Source organism: Hyperoodon ampullatus, assembly GCF_949752795.1.
Source record: "Hyperoodon ampullatus genome assembly, chromosome: 11".
NCBI lineage: Eukaryota > Metazoa > Chordata > Mammalia > Artiodactyla > Ziphiidae > Hyperoodon > Hyperoodon ampullatus.
Window position 1 is genome coordinate 24,326,090 of NC_136924.1, and position 16,327 is coordinate 24,342,416.

Here is a 16,327-nt window from a genome sequence, read left to right on the forward strand (position 1 = left end):
CATTTATAAGCTGGAATTTTTAATAAATATAGGAATAATCATACGATACCATAAAATATGATAGAACTGAAAAGGGCTTGCTAACACTGAATGAGTTTACGTTTTAGCATTAAGGAAATTAGCAATAACTTCTCACAGACTTAACAGAACAACTTGTTCTATGTTCACTTCAAATACAAATAACCTCTGAAATTTATAGTATTTTTCGGCCTTTTTTGATTCCCCGCAACAGACATGAGTGACATATTCAATTCAGTAAGTGTTTATCAGGATGAAAGTACACCTTGTGATTTTACAATGGTTTGCTTTTACATGCATCATCTCCTCAGTATTTCCAATGGCCCCTAAATGAGAGCGCTCTGTTCCTATCTTATAGATGGGGAAACAGGCTTAGATAGGCTAGGTGACCTGCCCAAGGTCATACAGCTAATCAGTAGACTGCCAGGAGGTGAACACAGGTGTTCCACTCAAAGCCCAGTACTATTTCTACACATTGCACCTGTCACTCGCTAAGATATAATATTTGCCCAACTGTCAGCTGGTAGGGAATATTAAGACCCAGTAAGACATGGTTCCTGCCTTTTGGTTGAGTGAGAAAGCATAAGCAGCAGCTAGCAATTTGAAATTGCTTTTAAGCAAATGATAAAATGAATAAAGACAATGAGGTCAGAGGAAGGAGAGATGCTTATTAGAGTGATGAAGTTGTAGTAGATAGTAAAATATACTGTACATAATACATTGGGCTTATTTTTTCTGCTCTTTAAATATATATGATTTTTCTGCTTTAGCCTTGGCAACTTGTGCAAAATGAAAACAATAAGAACTAAATTCTCTAATGAAGCCCATATAAGCTGATTATCAGTTCATAGACAGTCTTTGAAAGAAAGGTTGGAAATGTACAGAAACAAATGACAATATTTATGAGAAAGTTTAATTTAAGAATTAGAATTCTTACCGACTCTCATGTTGCTTTTCTAAAGTTGTCACATGGTAATTTTGGCATGGACAAATATGGGAGTCAAATTATAGGAAGAAACCTCTTCAAAGTAAAAGAGATTATTAAAGTAATAAAAGCGACAGTATTTCCATTGCCCCTCAGCAGTATTCCCCAAGGCTTCTGTACTTGTCCAGTTTAGGACATTATGTATTTATTTATGTATCTGCCTTATCCATTAATCTGTAAACTGTTTGAGGACTATTCCCAGCACCATCACAGTGCCTGGCACAGATGAGGCACACAAAAATTGGTGAATTTGGGGGCTTCTCTGGTGGTGCAGTGGTTGGGAGTCCGCCTGCCAATGCAGGGGACACGGGTTTGCGCCCCGGTCCGGGAGGATCCCACATGCCGTGGAGTGGCTGGGCCCGTGAGCCATGGCCGCTGGGCCTGCGCATCCGGAGCCTGTGCTCCGCAACGGGAGAGGCCACAGCAGTGAGAGGCCCGCGTACAGCAAAAAAAAAAAAAAAAAAAATTGGTGAATTTGGTTGAGATGAATCTGAAACTTGACAGTCCAAATCCTGGCAACTCTTAAGCATCATTATCCTAAGATAAATTTTAGCCAGTAGGACTACTGGAAAGTATGCTATTTATTAAATATCTTAAATATTTTACATTGAAAGCAGTTATTTTTTGAATTGCTAATGTAATGGCAGCCTTTTACTCAAGGCCAACAGTATGGTACAAATGACTCACTGAGTGGAGGTTAGCAATTGAAACAGAGGCCAAGGTCCAATCTCTTAGTACCAAGAGAATGTGTCCATTGTCTGAATGGCATCCTTTCCCCTAGCACATCTCACAGCTATGTAACCTTCATCGCTAGGAACAAACAAAACGTAACATTGCCTAATTTAACAAGCATTTATTAATCTCCTACTCTGTCTCCAGCAGAATGCTAGTTACTAAGGATACAGAGAGGAATAAGAAACATCTTTATTGGTCAGGCAGTCTGCATTGGGAATACGGCAGTTGACTCCTGCTCTCATAAACTGTGTGTGGTATTTCACACTCTAATGGGAGGGAGAGATATGAATTGTGAGACGTGCAATAGAATTGAACATAGAGAAGGGAGCAAGTAATTCTGCTTCACCGTGACAGGTAAAGCTCCACAGAGATAGCAAAATTTGAACTTGGCCCTGAAACATGGGTAGGGTATCCTAGCCGAATAAGGATGCCTTGTATATGTGCACTTGTGTATAATACACACACATACACACCTTGGCTTTATTTTTGCCCCCAATTAAAATAACATAAAAGAGCATAGTGTTAATTCTATCACTTGGTTATTCTCTCAGAGAATATTTCTTATCACTGGACAATTAATTTATCAATCACAGACCTCTTTTTTTTTTTTAAGGCAAACAAGAAACAGAGGGGCAGAAACAATGGTTTTTTACAACTGAACATTTCCATGGTAGTCTTTGTGATTAAGTTAGAAAATAGCCCCCTCTTGTGACCAAAAATCAACTAATTGGACTTAAGAGTAAGTTTCAGAAAGGAGGAGTAAACAGGAAAACAGGAAAAGACTGCCCCTTCCGGATGATGCTATTGTTACATTTCTTATGTTAGAAATTGCTGGCTCATAAACACTTTAAACACCCTTTGTTTATGTTGCTGTGATTAATTCTGATTATTGACTCTAATTCCAAAAGCAGGTTTATATTTTATCTATCCTGTAGGAAAAAATTTTTAAACTCTTCTATTATTTATTTTCTACATTTTCTCTATATTCACTGTTGTTCTTTACAATATGCACAAGACAAACAGTTGTAATAAACATTTTAACCTGTTTTTTTTTTTTCAAAAAATTATCAATTGCAATTAGATAGCTAATGGAGGTATCATCTTTGGAGGGTGAGAGAGGATTTAGAAAAAGAAATAAAATAGAAAATTAGGTAGTCAAGATAATTTCATAAATATTTTCAAATCTGTTGCCTTTAATCTTATCTCCAAACCCTTATATACTATTTAAAATAATGACACAGTTGTGAATTATTATTTTAGGTAACCACAATTAATGGGTGTAATACCCAACTATTGAAGACTGCCATTTTTTGAAGATGAAAAAGAATAGCTTTATTAACAAATACAGATCTTAGCTTAGCTTTAATACTTAGAAAAATACTGAGGCAAATCACTGATCAGCCAATTTGTATTCATCCCTAGCAAACTGCAGAATGCAAAAACAAAACAGAAACAAAAATGTAGCTTTGTAAGCACAAAAGTACATGAGCTTAATCGAAGGTTAAGATGGAACTAATGTGTTGACCCAATTCTCCTGAATAGCAACATTAATAGTTCTTTTTATGATTATTTGCTCTAACATTTATTGAGGGTTTACTATGAGCCAGGCATGGTGCTAAGAACTCTACATATATTATCTCATATAATACTATTGATATAACTCACATTTCACAGATGAGGAAACTGAGGCTTAAAGAGTTTAAGTAATGTGCCCGAGATCAAGTCATAGGTCAGCTTTTAAACTCAGGCTTACTACCTCTTAACCACTATGTTTGTTGGAAACCGGGACTAGTAGTCCCAGCCTCACATACTCCAACCCTCTGCATTTTAAGTTGTATCTAGTTTGGTCATGGGTATTCAGTTCAGTCTGTAACAGCTGGATAAAGGGCAATCTTCCACATGGTATCATCCCCAAGTTGCTCAACAAAGACACTGTCGTTAAGAGAGCCAACTGGGGCCGATTAAACGTCAAAGGAGAAGAAAGTGTGCTACTTTGACTAAAGAGAGAAAGGCCAAGGATTCTGTTTGAGAAGATTCTTTAGATTCATCTAAAGGTGAGGATTCAGGCTTTCTGATCCTGTGAAGTATAATATTAGATGATAATTATACTCTTTAGCATCTGGAATCCAACTTTATTCTGGTGTGTTTCAACTGAAGCTCTAAGGCTTTTAGGTCGGGTTTGGGATGGAATAGAGTAGTCTATTCTAGTGTGGACCAATTCTGGGAAACTCATTCTCATCTTAATTCATCCATAAGTCACAACACACCTTTTTTTCTTTTTTTTTTTTCTGTCTGCACAATTCCCCAGTCAAAGCTTTTCTGGAGTGGAGCCATGCACAGAGCAGGCACCAAACTAATAGCTGTTGAATGATTGGAGGAAGTGGCACAAAGGAATCTTAAATTATGAAGAGGAGTAAGTTATAAAGGAGAAGGAAGATATTCCAAGTAGAGAGAACATGTACAAAACTGGGCAATAAGAATTGTTTAGGGAACTCCAAGTGACTGAACATGGCTGGAGTATAGGCTGTGTGATAGAAAGATAGTACCCCTTAGTCGCAACTAAGAGCCAGGACTCTGGAGCCTACTAGCTTTGGTTTGAATCCTGGTTCCACTTCTCACCAGCTGTGTGTCTTTGGTCAAGTTACATAACCTCTCTGTACCTATCTCATGGAGTGTTAGAAAGATTAAATGAGTTCCAGCATAAGAAGTGCTTAGAACAGTACCTAGTACATAATGAGTACTCACTAAATGTGAACTCCTATTGCTATCATGTGGGTGAGTATTGGGTGGTGGGAGAGGCAGGGGACGGGTCCAGGAGTTTCCTATGTAAAAAGGAAGAACAATTATGCCAAAAGCCATGGAGAGTTTTTGAAGGTTTGTAAGAATTGGGGAGTCAGGGTGTGGTTTGAATTTTAGAAAGGTGATTCTAGAATGGTTTAAAGAGGACCACACTGAAGACAGGAAGACCAGTAAGGAGGCAATTGGAGTAATCCAGATGAAAAGAAAGAAAGACTTAAACTAGGTCAACCAGATGCAGTGAAGAGGGGAGGGAGCACCAAGTGAGAGTTAGCTGGTCAAATATGCAGGACTTGACTCAATCCAGGCACTGGACTGAGTTAGAGGAAGGCTGAATCTTGGTTGTCAGGTGGCAACAAATTGGATGGGTGAGGATACCAATCACTGAAAATGGGAACATCAGGAAAGGAGTGGATTTGGAGGAAGATGGGGAATATAGTTCTATACATGGTGTCTTTGATTTTGGACACACTGAGTTTGAAGAGAAGGGCCCAGTACCATTGCCTAATAGGCAATGGATAAACAGGTTTGGTACTTCAGAGAGAGATCAGAACTCTGATAAGAATTCTAGCCAATGTATTAAGTAGAGTTTATATTTCTGGACTGAAGAACAATAATTTTTTGTTGGTTAAGATGCTGTCTTTGTCTTGATTATAGATAGTAATGTTAAAAAGATTAACTAAAGCCCATCTAGAACATGGTGAAGTTCAGAGATTCTTTTGGCAATTCGAGAACATTATCATTTATTGTTACACAGTAGTGACTAAAACAAAGGCACTGCCAAAATCAAAGACATACAAATCACTGATTAGGTTATATTTTGAGGATTTTAACTGATCTTCTTTGCAATGCCTCACCTTTGGCTGGGACATTTAATATATAGTCATTATTTAAGTGTGGCTGGGACGTTTATCAAATGTCTGCATATGGGTATAAATATTAACATGTATGTAAATATATATAATGTTGTAATTTTACACTTTTCAGTCATTCAAAAATTTTACTATGCCTCTGCAATTTTTCAACTTTCCCCCATAGGTATCTCTGATGAATATATAACACCTATGTTTAGTTTTTATAAAAGTGTTGCAGAATTGAAAATGACTCAAGAAGAGTATGCTCTGCTCACAGCAATTGTTATTCTCTCTCCAGGTAATTTCAATGTTACATTTTTATTTTTATGCCATTTGTTGGTTTTCCCCTCAAGTATAGTAGTAATATTAAGGAAAATCTTGGATAAAAAACATAAAGAGAAAGTAAAATGGCATATAATTCCACCAGTCAAATTGAACCATTGTTAACATTTCAGTGTAGTTGTTCTCAGCCTTTTTCTAAACATCATATTCATTCAGTGATTTCATTCTGAACACCTTATATGCACTAAACATGTCTCTAGACATTGTGGGATATAGCAGCAAAGAAACAGGCAGGATACAGCTACATGGAGCTTACATTCTAGTAGGGTGAGAAAGACAGTAAATAAAGAAATGAATACAAATAATTTTCAGGAGGTGGTAATACTACAAAAAATATAAAGATATGGGTATAAGGAAAGAAAGTGGCAGCAAAATGCTGTTATAATCAGTGGTCAGGGAAGGATTTTTTAAGGGGTTGAAGTTTGAGCAAGGACATAAATCATATACTTTTAACATAATAAAGAACATACTGTCTTTGGGCTTCCCTGGTGGCGCAGTGGTTGAGAGTCCGCCTGCCGATGCAGGGGACACGGCTTCGTGCCCCGGTCTGGGAAGATCCCACATGCCGCGGAGCGGCTGAGCCCGTGAGCCATGGCCGCTGAGCCTGCGCGTCCGGAGCCTGTGCTCCGCAACGGGAGAGGCCACAACCGTGAGAGGCCCGCGTACCGGAAAAAAAAAAAAAAAAAAAAAAAAGAACATACTGTCTTTAAGTGTACTTTTCCCATGTCATTAAATAATTATATTGGTAAAAGTTTGTTGTAATATGTACATCATATTCTATTGTGTGATGTACAGTTACATCAAAACATGTTACCATGTTTTGATATTCAGGATGTTTCCAGATTTGTTGTTGCTGTTGTTTTAAAAACGTTGAAATGAATACCTTTGTACATAAAATTTGTCTATATTTTTGATTAATTATTTGGGAGTAAGTGATGCCATGTTCATGATTTGTAAAGCTTAATTACAATGATAGCCTTAAACCACTTTTTTTTTTTTTTTTTTTGCGGTACGCGGGCCTCTCACTGTTGTGGCCTCTCCCGTTGCAGAGCACAGGCTGTGGACACACAGGCTCAGCGGCCATGGTTCACGGGCCCAGCCGCTCTGTGGCATGTGGGATCTTCCCGGACTGGGGCACGAACCCGTGTTCCCTGCATCGGCAGGCGGACTCTCAACCACTGCGCCACCAGGGAAGCCCAGCCTTACACCACTTTTATACATGATATTGAGGCAGAAGCTAGGTGTTAGTTTGTTTTACCATAAGAAATTATAATTTAAAAAAGAAAAACTTTTCAGTGGTACATACTAAAGTTACACACATTTATACCCTATAACCCAGCAATTCCAGAATATACCCACCAGAAATGATACTTATGCCCATCATAGAGTTTACCTTGAGTGCGTTCATTACCTAGTCCGACCTCGTACTGCTCCCTGCATGATGGGCCAATAAATCAAGAGATGAGGTGTTGGCACAGGGAATAGCAACTTTATTTGGAAAGCCAGCAGACTAAGAAGATGGTGGACTAGTGTCCCAAAGAGCCATCTTACCCGAGTCAGAATTCAGGCTTCTTTTCTACTAAAAGGGAAGAGGGTATGGCTGGTTGCTGCAAACTTCCTGATGCTGGAATCCTTCATTCTTGCAGCTGTCCATGTATGTGTGGTCACAATGTTCCTATAAACCTCCAACGAGATAAATGTTATTCTCTGTTCTGCAACTTTTTATCTCTATATGAATGGAAAAGTGTTATACCTTTAAAGGTCAGAACCTTGAGAATGGGATATCTTGTACATTTCAGGCTCTAGGCAACATTCTTTCACAAAAGGCACAGAGCCAGCATGACTAAGCACAAGCAACAGAACACAAGGGTTAGAGCTAAAGGGATAGATTCAGTATGGAGTCTTTCTGGTACACATTGATTGGAAGGAGAATTTAGGGAGGCCTCTGGGGGGCAGTAAAGGTCTTATAGCTTGATCTAGTTGTGATTGCATGAGTCTAAACACGTGTGTGTAAAAATTCATCAATTTGAATACTTAATTTGTACATTTTAAGTGTACATTTATAACTTACACTTCAAAAACGTTCACATAACTGCAATTATGCCAAATTATTACTTTTCCACTTTTTTTGTCATTTTATTTTAAACTTCTAAACAGACAGACAATACATAAAGGACAGAGAGGCAGTAGAGAAGCTTCAGGAACCACTGCTTGATGTGCTACAAAAGTTGTGTAAGATTCATCAGCCTGAAAATCCTCAACATTTTGCCTGTCTTCTGGGTCGCCTGACTGAGTTGCGGACATTCAACCATCACCACGCAGAGATGCTTATGTCATGGAGAGTGAATGACCACAAGTTTACCCCGCTTCTCTGTGAAATCTGGGATGTGCAGTGATGGGCATTGCAGGGGCAGGGTCTAGCTCTTCATTCTCCTCATAATATAAATCCTATATATAACTTTCCTTTATTTCATTTGTACCTGGTTTTATGCAAGAATTCTCATCAATATTTATGTGGTAGTTATATAACCTCCACAATTGTAAATGTGGGGCTAGGTTGAAATACTTTCTCTACATTGTATTCTACAAGGCTTCAGGGAATCTTTCATTCAAATTGGTATGCCCTGTTTGCCTAATTAAATTAATCATTACTTCAAGTCTATCTGTTGAAATAGGGAAAATCTCATTTTGCTCTTCATCTTAGCTTACTGCATATATTTTATTAAAAGGTTGTGTTCAATTTGGGCAATAAACTGAACATAATGGCAACAGGCTTTTCTTTGGGAACAAAATTTGAAAAATATACAACTTATTTCTTTAAATGATGAATAGCATCCTATTGAATCTGAGGGGGTAATTTCCAAAAGGGTAAACTCTTAGGACATAAATTGTGCTTTTCTCATCCCTGGAAGCCCTGGTGAATATTCATTCATTTTCCATAGCTCCCTGATCATTTCATATTCTTTGAAGTTCAAAGAGAATAGCATACAGAAAAGTTAATTATTCTCACATAAAACATTCCCTCAAGCAATCTCTTTCCTTAGTTAGGGTCTTGTGGCAGCATTTACAAATTCAGAGTACGCAGATAACTCCAGTGATGAGACATTCCATTTAGTCTCTTAAAAGTGCTCACTATTGGCTTTAGTGCATATAATTAATCATTTTTTGTTTGTTTTGTTTTTGGAAAACACTCCTTCAGCTGGGTGCACAGCTGTTGTATACTTCCCCCAAGGCAGGAATTAGTTCATTTCCTTCCTTCATTGTTATACTGTTGCATTCTTCTCCCTATTTTCCTTTGGTGAATACAATAAAACACCTATAAGTAATGGGCTTATTATGTCCCTTTCTCCTGAAATCAGCCAAAATGGAGCTTGCTTAGCAAGCAAAGAGGTTTTCATATTAAAATATTAGGGCAACCCTGAAGTCCTAAAAATGGCTAGTCAGTAGAAAATGGAGTTGGGGCTAACATTAGCTGGATTCCATTTGCTACAACAAAAAAGACTTGAGTCCCCACTAGGTAAGATATTGTTGCTAATCTCCATAGGAGATACAAAGATGATTAAGACACAGTAACTGCCTGGAGGGGCTTACAAAGAAGAGCAAAGTGCTGTGGGCTCACCTGGGAAAATCTCAAGGAGGAGGTGGCATTTCCCCTGGGCTTGGAAGGATAGTCAGGACTCCATGGGTCAGGGTAAGAGGGGAGGGGATTCAAGGTGAAAGGGGTGGCAGGAGCAAAAGAAGGGAGAAAAGGGAGTTGTGCAGATGTTAAAAGACCACAAGTAACCTGGGCAAGAGAGGGAGGGTGCACATACCTTTGTAAGCCACAGTTTCACCACTGCAAAATGAAGATCTCAGTACCCACCAACTAAAGGGATTTAGCTGATGAATGAAGAGCAAATGGGAAATTGCAGACCCACCAGGGAAGAGGGTGGTAAGGAAAGGACATTTAAGACAGAGAAGTAAATTTCTGAATGCCTGAGGGAGTAGGTCCAGTTTGGGGAACTGAGTGTAGTTTGGGGTTTCCAGGTCATAAGGCATCTGTGGGGAAGGTGGTGGGAAATGAGCGGGAACAAAGGGGGCACTGTAGACAGAGCTAGGAGTTAATCCTCTAGGTCTGGATTTATGCAAGTGGTTAAGACCTTATAATAGCAAGTAATAATGCTTCTTATGTGGAAAATGAATTGTGATATAATGAGAAATATATATTTGGTCTTTGTCCCCAGTTTCTGACAGAGAGCTTCTAAATCGCTTGGCATTTCCTGAGCAATAGGAGCATCTTTCATTATTCATAACAAGACCCTTTCAACCACACCTGAGTTTATGCTAATAAGGTGACTCTTGGGAATTCCCTGGTGGTCCAGTGGTTAGGGCTCTGCGTTTCTACTGCAGGGGGCATGGGTTTGATCTCTGTTTGGGGAACTAAGATACCACATGCCACTTAGCGTGGCCAAAAAAAAAAAGTGACTCTTGGTGGGCCCCTAGATGCTTCAGGATGGGGGATGGCTGCCAGAGGAACCAACCATGTGATTAGAGGGTTAGAACTCTCAGTCCCATTCCTCAACCTCCAGAGAGGGGAGAGGAACCCAGAGATCGAGGTCAATTAGCAATGGCCAATGATTTAATCCTTCATGTCTATGTAATGGAACTTCCAATTAAAAAAAAAAAACCCTAAATGATGAGATTTGGAGAGCTTCTGGGTTGGTGAACACATCAGGGTACTAGGAGGGTGATGTGCCAGAGCATGGAAGCTCCGTGCCCTCCTCTCTATGTCCTATGTCTCTTCCATTTGACTGTTCCTGAGATGTAACCTTTATAATAAACTGGTAATGGTAAGTGAACTGCTTTCCTGAGTCCTGTGAGCCATACTAGCAAATTAACAAACCTGAAGAGAGAATCATCTGCAAATATCTTATTTCCAAATGAGGGCACATTCTGAGGTTCTAGGTGGACATGAATTTTGGAGGGAACACTATTCAACTCACTATATAGATATAATATTTTAGTATTGATCACAACTGTTGTTATCATACAATTTTATATAATTGAATTACAGATATTTGTTAATGTAAATCAATAACATTCCTTTATAATAGAACTTAGTCTTGTTTTAAATGCAGTTGGCTCTCAGATCATCTGCTGAATGAGTAGTTTAATTGTGAATGAATCAAGATCTCTATTGTCCCAAAATTTCATCCAGCAGTTCATACAAGGCACAATCCATAGATTGATAGTCAATAATGTCAAAGCATTAAAAACAACAGCAGTAACTACAAAATGCAGGACAAAAACAACTAATAAACCAATCAAAAGAAAAAAAATTCTCCAACAACTACAGTAAACTTCAAGCAATAGAGAATTCTTGAAGAGCTGTGGGGAAAAAAAATCATATTTCAATATTCACAGGTTATATAAGAGACTCTTTTGTATTCGGTAGAGATGTTTAGTCCGATGAACGAATAGCCCTAATGTAATAACTTGAAAAATTTAGATCTCCACGCATGGTGCTTTCTTAAAGAGGGCACATAATCACAATCTCGGGAAAGTCAGAACTAAAATACTTTATTATCTGATGGAAGCAAACTGGTGAGTCTTGCTTTGCATGTTACAATCATGCCAATTTCAAGTGAGAACATCTAAAACATTGCTATTAACCTAACCACCAATTAGAAAATGTACACATGAAAGTAGATTGCAGCTCATTAGGTGAAACCTCAATTACTAATTGCCGTGTTAAAATCAAGGTAGGTAAGATGGTGAGTGTGCTTAGGGGGCAGGGTACTAACTGGGAATTCATGTAAAAGTGAGGTTGAGGGAGCAACAAGGGGAACTTTTCTCTTTTTCACACATAAGGGAAAAGCAACAAGAATCAAAGAATCTAGAAGGGAGCTCCTTACCCAATCCCCACATTTAACCAGTGAGGAAGATGGGCTTAGAGAAGAGAAATGATTTGCACAGATTTCCTGACTTCGGATTCACTTTCCATCACAATGTCTTGTATCTTTTAGAGGAGTTACCAAGACAAACCGAACAGACAATGAAAATAAAAAGAAAGCAACCATAAAAATACCCTGCTGCCAAAGTTTCAGCAAATGGCTTAGAGAAATATTAAGTGGTGTGCGTGTGTATTTGAATGAGAATGTGTACATACTTCATATAGCATAGTTTCCATTTTTAATAAGTGGTATTCAAATGTTTAGTTACACAGTATGCATGTAAGAAAAAATAAAAGAAATGTTAACTACTGGCTCATCAAACAAGATCCGTGTGACACAATATACTTATTCTTAAGGTTCTGTAGAGAAGTGTACATATTTTGATATCAGGGCTCAACAAATCCAATTTAAAACCAGAACTCCACTTGAAATTTGGCTAAATGAAATGGTATGGAAAATTGTCCTTTAGTTTTTTGTTTTTTTTTAAAATAATTTTTGCTGCGTTGGGTCTTTGTTGCTGTGCGGGCTTTCTCTGGTTGCGGCGAGCGGGGCCTACTCTTCATTGCGGTGCATGGGCTTCTCATTGTGGTGGCTTCTCTTGTTGCAGAGCACGGGCTCTAGGCGTGTGGGTTCAGTAGTTGCGGCACGTGGGCTTAGTGGCTCCATGGCATGTGGGATCTTCCCGGACCAGGGCTCGAACCCATGTCCCCTGCAATGGCAGGCGGATTCTTAACCACTGCACCACCAGGGAAGTCCTGCCCTTTAGTTTTAAATAGAAACACTATAAAACATAGGTTGATTTGAACAACAGGTCCTGTGAAAATGAATCTATAGCAGTCATGGGCAGCAAAGTGTTCTGGGGTAGACATCAGTAAAAAAATGGAGCAACCACTCTTGGGCATCAGGTTCAATGACCACTTAAATGTCAACTTTTGGATGACCATCTTCACCTGCTTAACCCAGAAGGTAAGCTCTGTGAGAGCAGGACCCCAGTGCTTAGGATGGAGTCTGGTGCAGAGAAAGTGCTTAACAGTATTTGTCGAATTGACTTCTCAAATCTGTATCTTTCACAAACTAATTTAACCAGCTTCAGACCTAACTTTCCAACCATCTTCTGAACACCTCAACCTGCACGTTCCTCTCACATTTCAAAGTGAACACAACCCCACACCAAAATGCATTATTCTTCCCCCACAGTTGTTTTCCCTGTGTTCCTTAGAGCGGCATCGCTGTCACATGATACCAAGTCCAGATAAATCAGCCTCTTGAATATCTCCAGACACCTCTTTCTCACCCTCCCTTCTGAGCTAGTTTATGTAATTATCATCTTTTAATTTTTAGAATTGCTGCCAGTCTTACTCCTTTCTTCAAAAATCCTCAAAAATGAATTCTTTTTCTTTTCCTGAAACACAAATCAATCACAATTGCCTGCAAGAAAGAATCTAAATTCCTTAGTACCTATGAGGGTTTTCATCTGTGCTTACTCCTCCAGCCTGATCTACCTCTGAATCCCTAAACTTTAATCATTCAGAACTACTATTCCCAGAACAACTGCTCTCACATCCCTGGAAGCTTGTTGTTCTCTCTGTCTAGAAAGCACTCCTTACTCCAAATTATCCTCTCTCTTGGCAGATTCTTATTCTTCCTTCAGAATTCAAGTCCTTTCAAACCTCTGACCATCACCCTCCAAGACTGTTAGGTGTTCCCTCTTTTCGCAGACTTCCACTGGTTTCCACTGAGTCTTTACCACGCTTCTGGGCACTTGAAGGCAGGGGCTGTCGTCTTCACTTTTGTCTCTTCAGCGAGCAACAGTACCTCCTCATTGTTTTTGATAGGTGAATGAAGGAATAAATGCTGGGGAACATCATTCCAGGCAATTCCACTTTACAGATGGGAAACTGAGGCCCACAGAGGCAACACGATGTGACAAAATAAAACTAAGAAGAGGGGAAAGGCCTGGCCTTCCAGGCTTTCGGCACCGATTTTGCCCCCCATAATAAGCCACAATTAGTGATCACAGACCTACCTCTTGTTACATTCAAGACCAGTCTCCATACTTCAACTCTGGGAGCTAGTCCGCAGCTCTCATTGCGTTGAGGTTACGCCTTCTCCTCCCCTCCCCCAGACCCTGCTCCGGAGTTTCCTCAAGGAAAAGCCAACATCCTCTTTCCGCTTTCAGTTGTGGCCTGCAGCTACAGGATTTCTCTCCATCCCTCTCCCCACACCCCTCACAGGACTCCCATTCCTGCAGGGTGACAGTTTGTATCCGGAAACCGTAGCGCCCTCAGTACAGCCATATCGCGGGTGGATTTAGAATTGGGAGGGGCTCTTAACAGAACAGGATAAAACTCAGAGCACCTCTACCGCGCACTGTTCCGGGATGCTTGGAGAAGTGGATTCACCTCTCCTGCTAATCGGGACAAAAAGGGTTTGTTGCTGTCGCTGAGGGGCCAGATGAGAGGACGTACTCTGTGACCAAGCCATTTTCTGTGAGAAAAGGAGCTTGGCCCCCCAGAGTTGTGAGACGCCAGGCGGAGAAAGGCTAGGCGCCCCGCGACCGAGAGGCGCGCGGGTCTCCTGCTCCCCGGCGGCCTGGGGGCGGGGCCTCCAGCCACGCCCCCTATCCGCCTTCTGATTGGTTCCTTCGAAACAGGCGGCGGCGAACCGCTGCGAAAGCTCGAGGCAGAGGCAGAGGCGGCGGCTGCGGCGGCGGTTGGGCAGGGGCGTGCAGGCCAGGCACAGATTGAGCGAGATGTTGCCCCACAGGGAGCGGTGAGCCTCCTGCGCCTGGGCGGGTGAGTACTTCCCTGTTTGCCTCCTCTTTCCTCGCGAACTCTTACTTGCCTTCTCGGGGCTGCCGCGCCTCAGCTTGCGCTTGAGGAGCCCCGAGCGCTCCGCGGAGGGGAAGCGGTGGTTCGGTTGGGGCCCCGAGCTGCGGGATCCAAGACGCTGTGCGATTGGCCCGCTGCGGGAGTCCCGTGCTCTGATTGGTCCCCGGGGCCGTCAAGGTGAAGTTATGCCTGCCTTCCCATGGCCACCCGGGTGCGGTGCGAGGGGCCACAGGTGTGCTGGGGCCGGGGACGGCAGGTGTGGGTGTGCTAGGTTAGGGGAGAGGTAGCGACCCGCTGCCGCTCTGCTTTAGACTCCAAGGAGGGATCAGAGCCTGGGGCTAGTTTAGGCTCTCAAGGGGCACCTTCATTTCCAAGCACCTAGCACATATAGGGTCACTTGATTCCTTAGTGTCTCCCTCAGGAAGAAGTGATGAAGTCACTGACCTTGGAAGGAGAGTGACACTTAGTCATTTTGCACTCTGGCACAGTTTACAGTTTCTTCCCTATTTGTTCCCTCCAGTCGTTGCAAGGCCCATGTCCCGAATAACTGGAGGCTCTGTTCGATGCTTTCCCCACCCACACGTCTCGGTTTGAAAGGCTGCGTAACGGGGAGGTTTGTAGATTGCCTTGGAAGTCGGAGGAAAGTTTTGGAGAGAGTGCTTGACCATGCAGTCATTCCTGGTTCCTAGCTAATCTTTTTGAACCACGGGATTGAGTCTTATGGATTTAGAGTGCTTTGTGGTACGTCTGGTGGAGTTGAGTCGTTATTAAGGGAAGAGATTTTTTTTTTTTTGCAGGCCCCGTCTAGGTCAGAGTTTGGGTTTTGCTTCACTTGTGTGGAGAGTGCTCATACCTACTCTCTCAGAAGATAAGCAGTTTGTGAACTGCTGTCTGATTACCTCATTGGGACTTAATTAGAAATTAGAATTCTCACCACCTCAGATTCCCTTTGGGAGGAGATTGGAATGGATTTGAATGAAAAAGTGGAAACTGGTGATAGTCGTCTGGTGTAGAATCCTGATACATGTTGCCTGTCTGACTCATCTCTTTCAAAAATTCATTAAAAACCCACAGATTTTGAATAGTGGGGGTCTCTGCTATTTTGATATTAATGAATTATAAGTAATATTTCTTTTAATGTAGCAGAATTTCTAAACATGGGGGCTCTGAAGTCACACTTTACTATGTGTGTGACCTTAGGCAAGTTACTTAATCTTTCTAAGCCTAATTTTCATACTGTGCAAACGAAGGTTAATAATAAATAGTTCCTACCTTATTGATGTGAAGGTCGTTGTGAAGATCAAGTGAAATAATCCATAGTACAGTGCCTGACACATGGCTTGTATTATTTCTATGCTGTTTAATTTGGATTAAAAGTTTCAAGCTATCCCCAAAGGGCAGAGAGGAGCAGAAGGTGAAGGCAGTGCCAGAGGTCATGGTAGCTATCATTCGTTGATTAAGTAAGTCCATGTAAAGCACTTAAAATTATTTCTGGCACATACTAAACACTCACTACTGTTTATAACGCATTATTACCTAGAATGTGGCAGGTAGTGTTCTAGGTGCTTTACTTATATTATTGTTAAACCTCTTAATAACCCTGCAGTCTCCTTGGTGTTTTCTCCATGTTATAGATTAAACTGAAGCTCAGAGAAAGGAATTAAGCTACTATGGCCCACCCAGAATTCAGTCTAGACTGTCTTCAGTGTCCAGCCTCTTTTTTTTTTTTTTTTTAAATCACACTACTCTTGCATTTATATTCCCAGCTATAAGCAATTTTTCTGCAGAGTTGTATGTGTGGCCCAGGTTCATTTCTGCTCTGGGTATCAGTTT

The 16,327-nt window shown here is 40.8% G+C and overlaps 1 protein-coding gene across 5 annotated transcripts in view; it reads left to right on the forward strand.

Moving 5' to 3' along the window:
• NR1H4 (nuclear receptor subfamily 1 group H member 4) overlaps window positions 1-8,126 on the forward strand; it is a gene marked incomplete at both ends in the record, with an annotated part of 55,416 nt that extends 47,290 nt beyond the window's left edge. For all 5 annotated transcript variants that reach the window (XM_079715265.1, XM_079715268.1, XM_079715269.1 and 2 more), the window contains 2 exons: window positions 5,573-5,686; window positions 7,888-8,126. In XM_079715265.1, coding sequence (XP_079571391.1) covers window positions 5,573-5,686; window positions 7,888-8,126 — 353 coding nt within the window. The remainder of the gene's footprint in view (window positions 1-5,572; window positions 5,687-7,887) is intronic.
• Window positions 8,127-16,327: the final 8,201 nt, after the last annotated feature.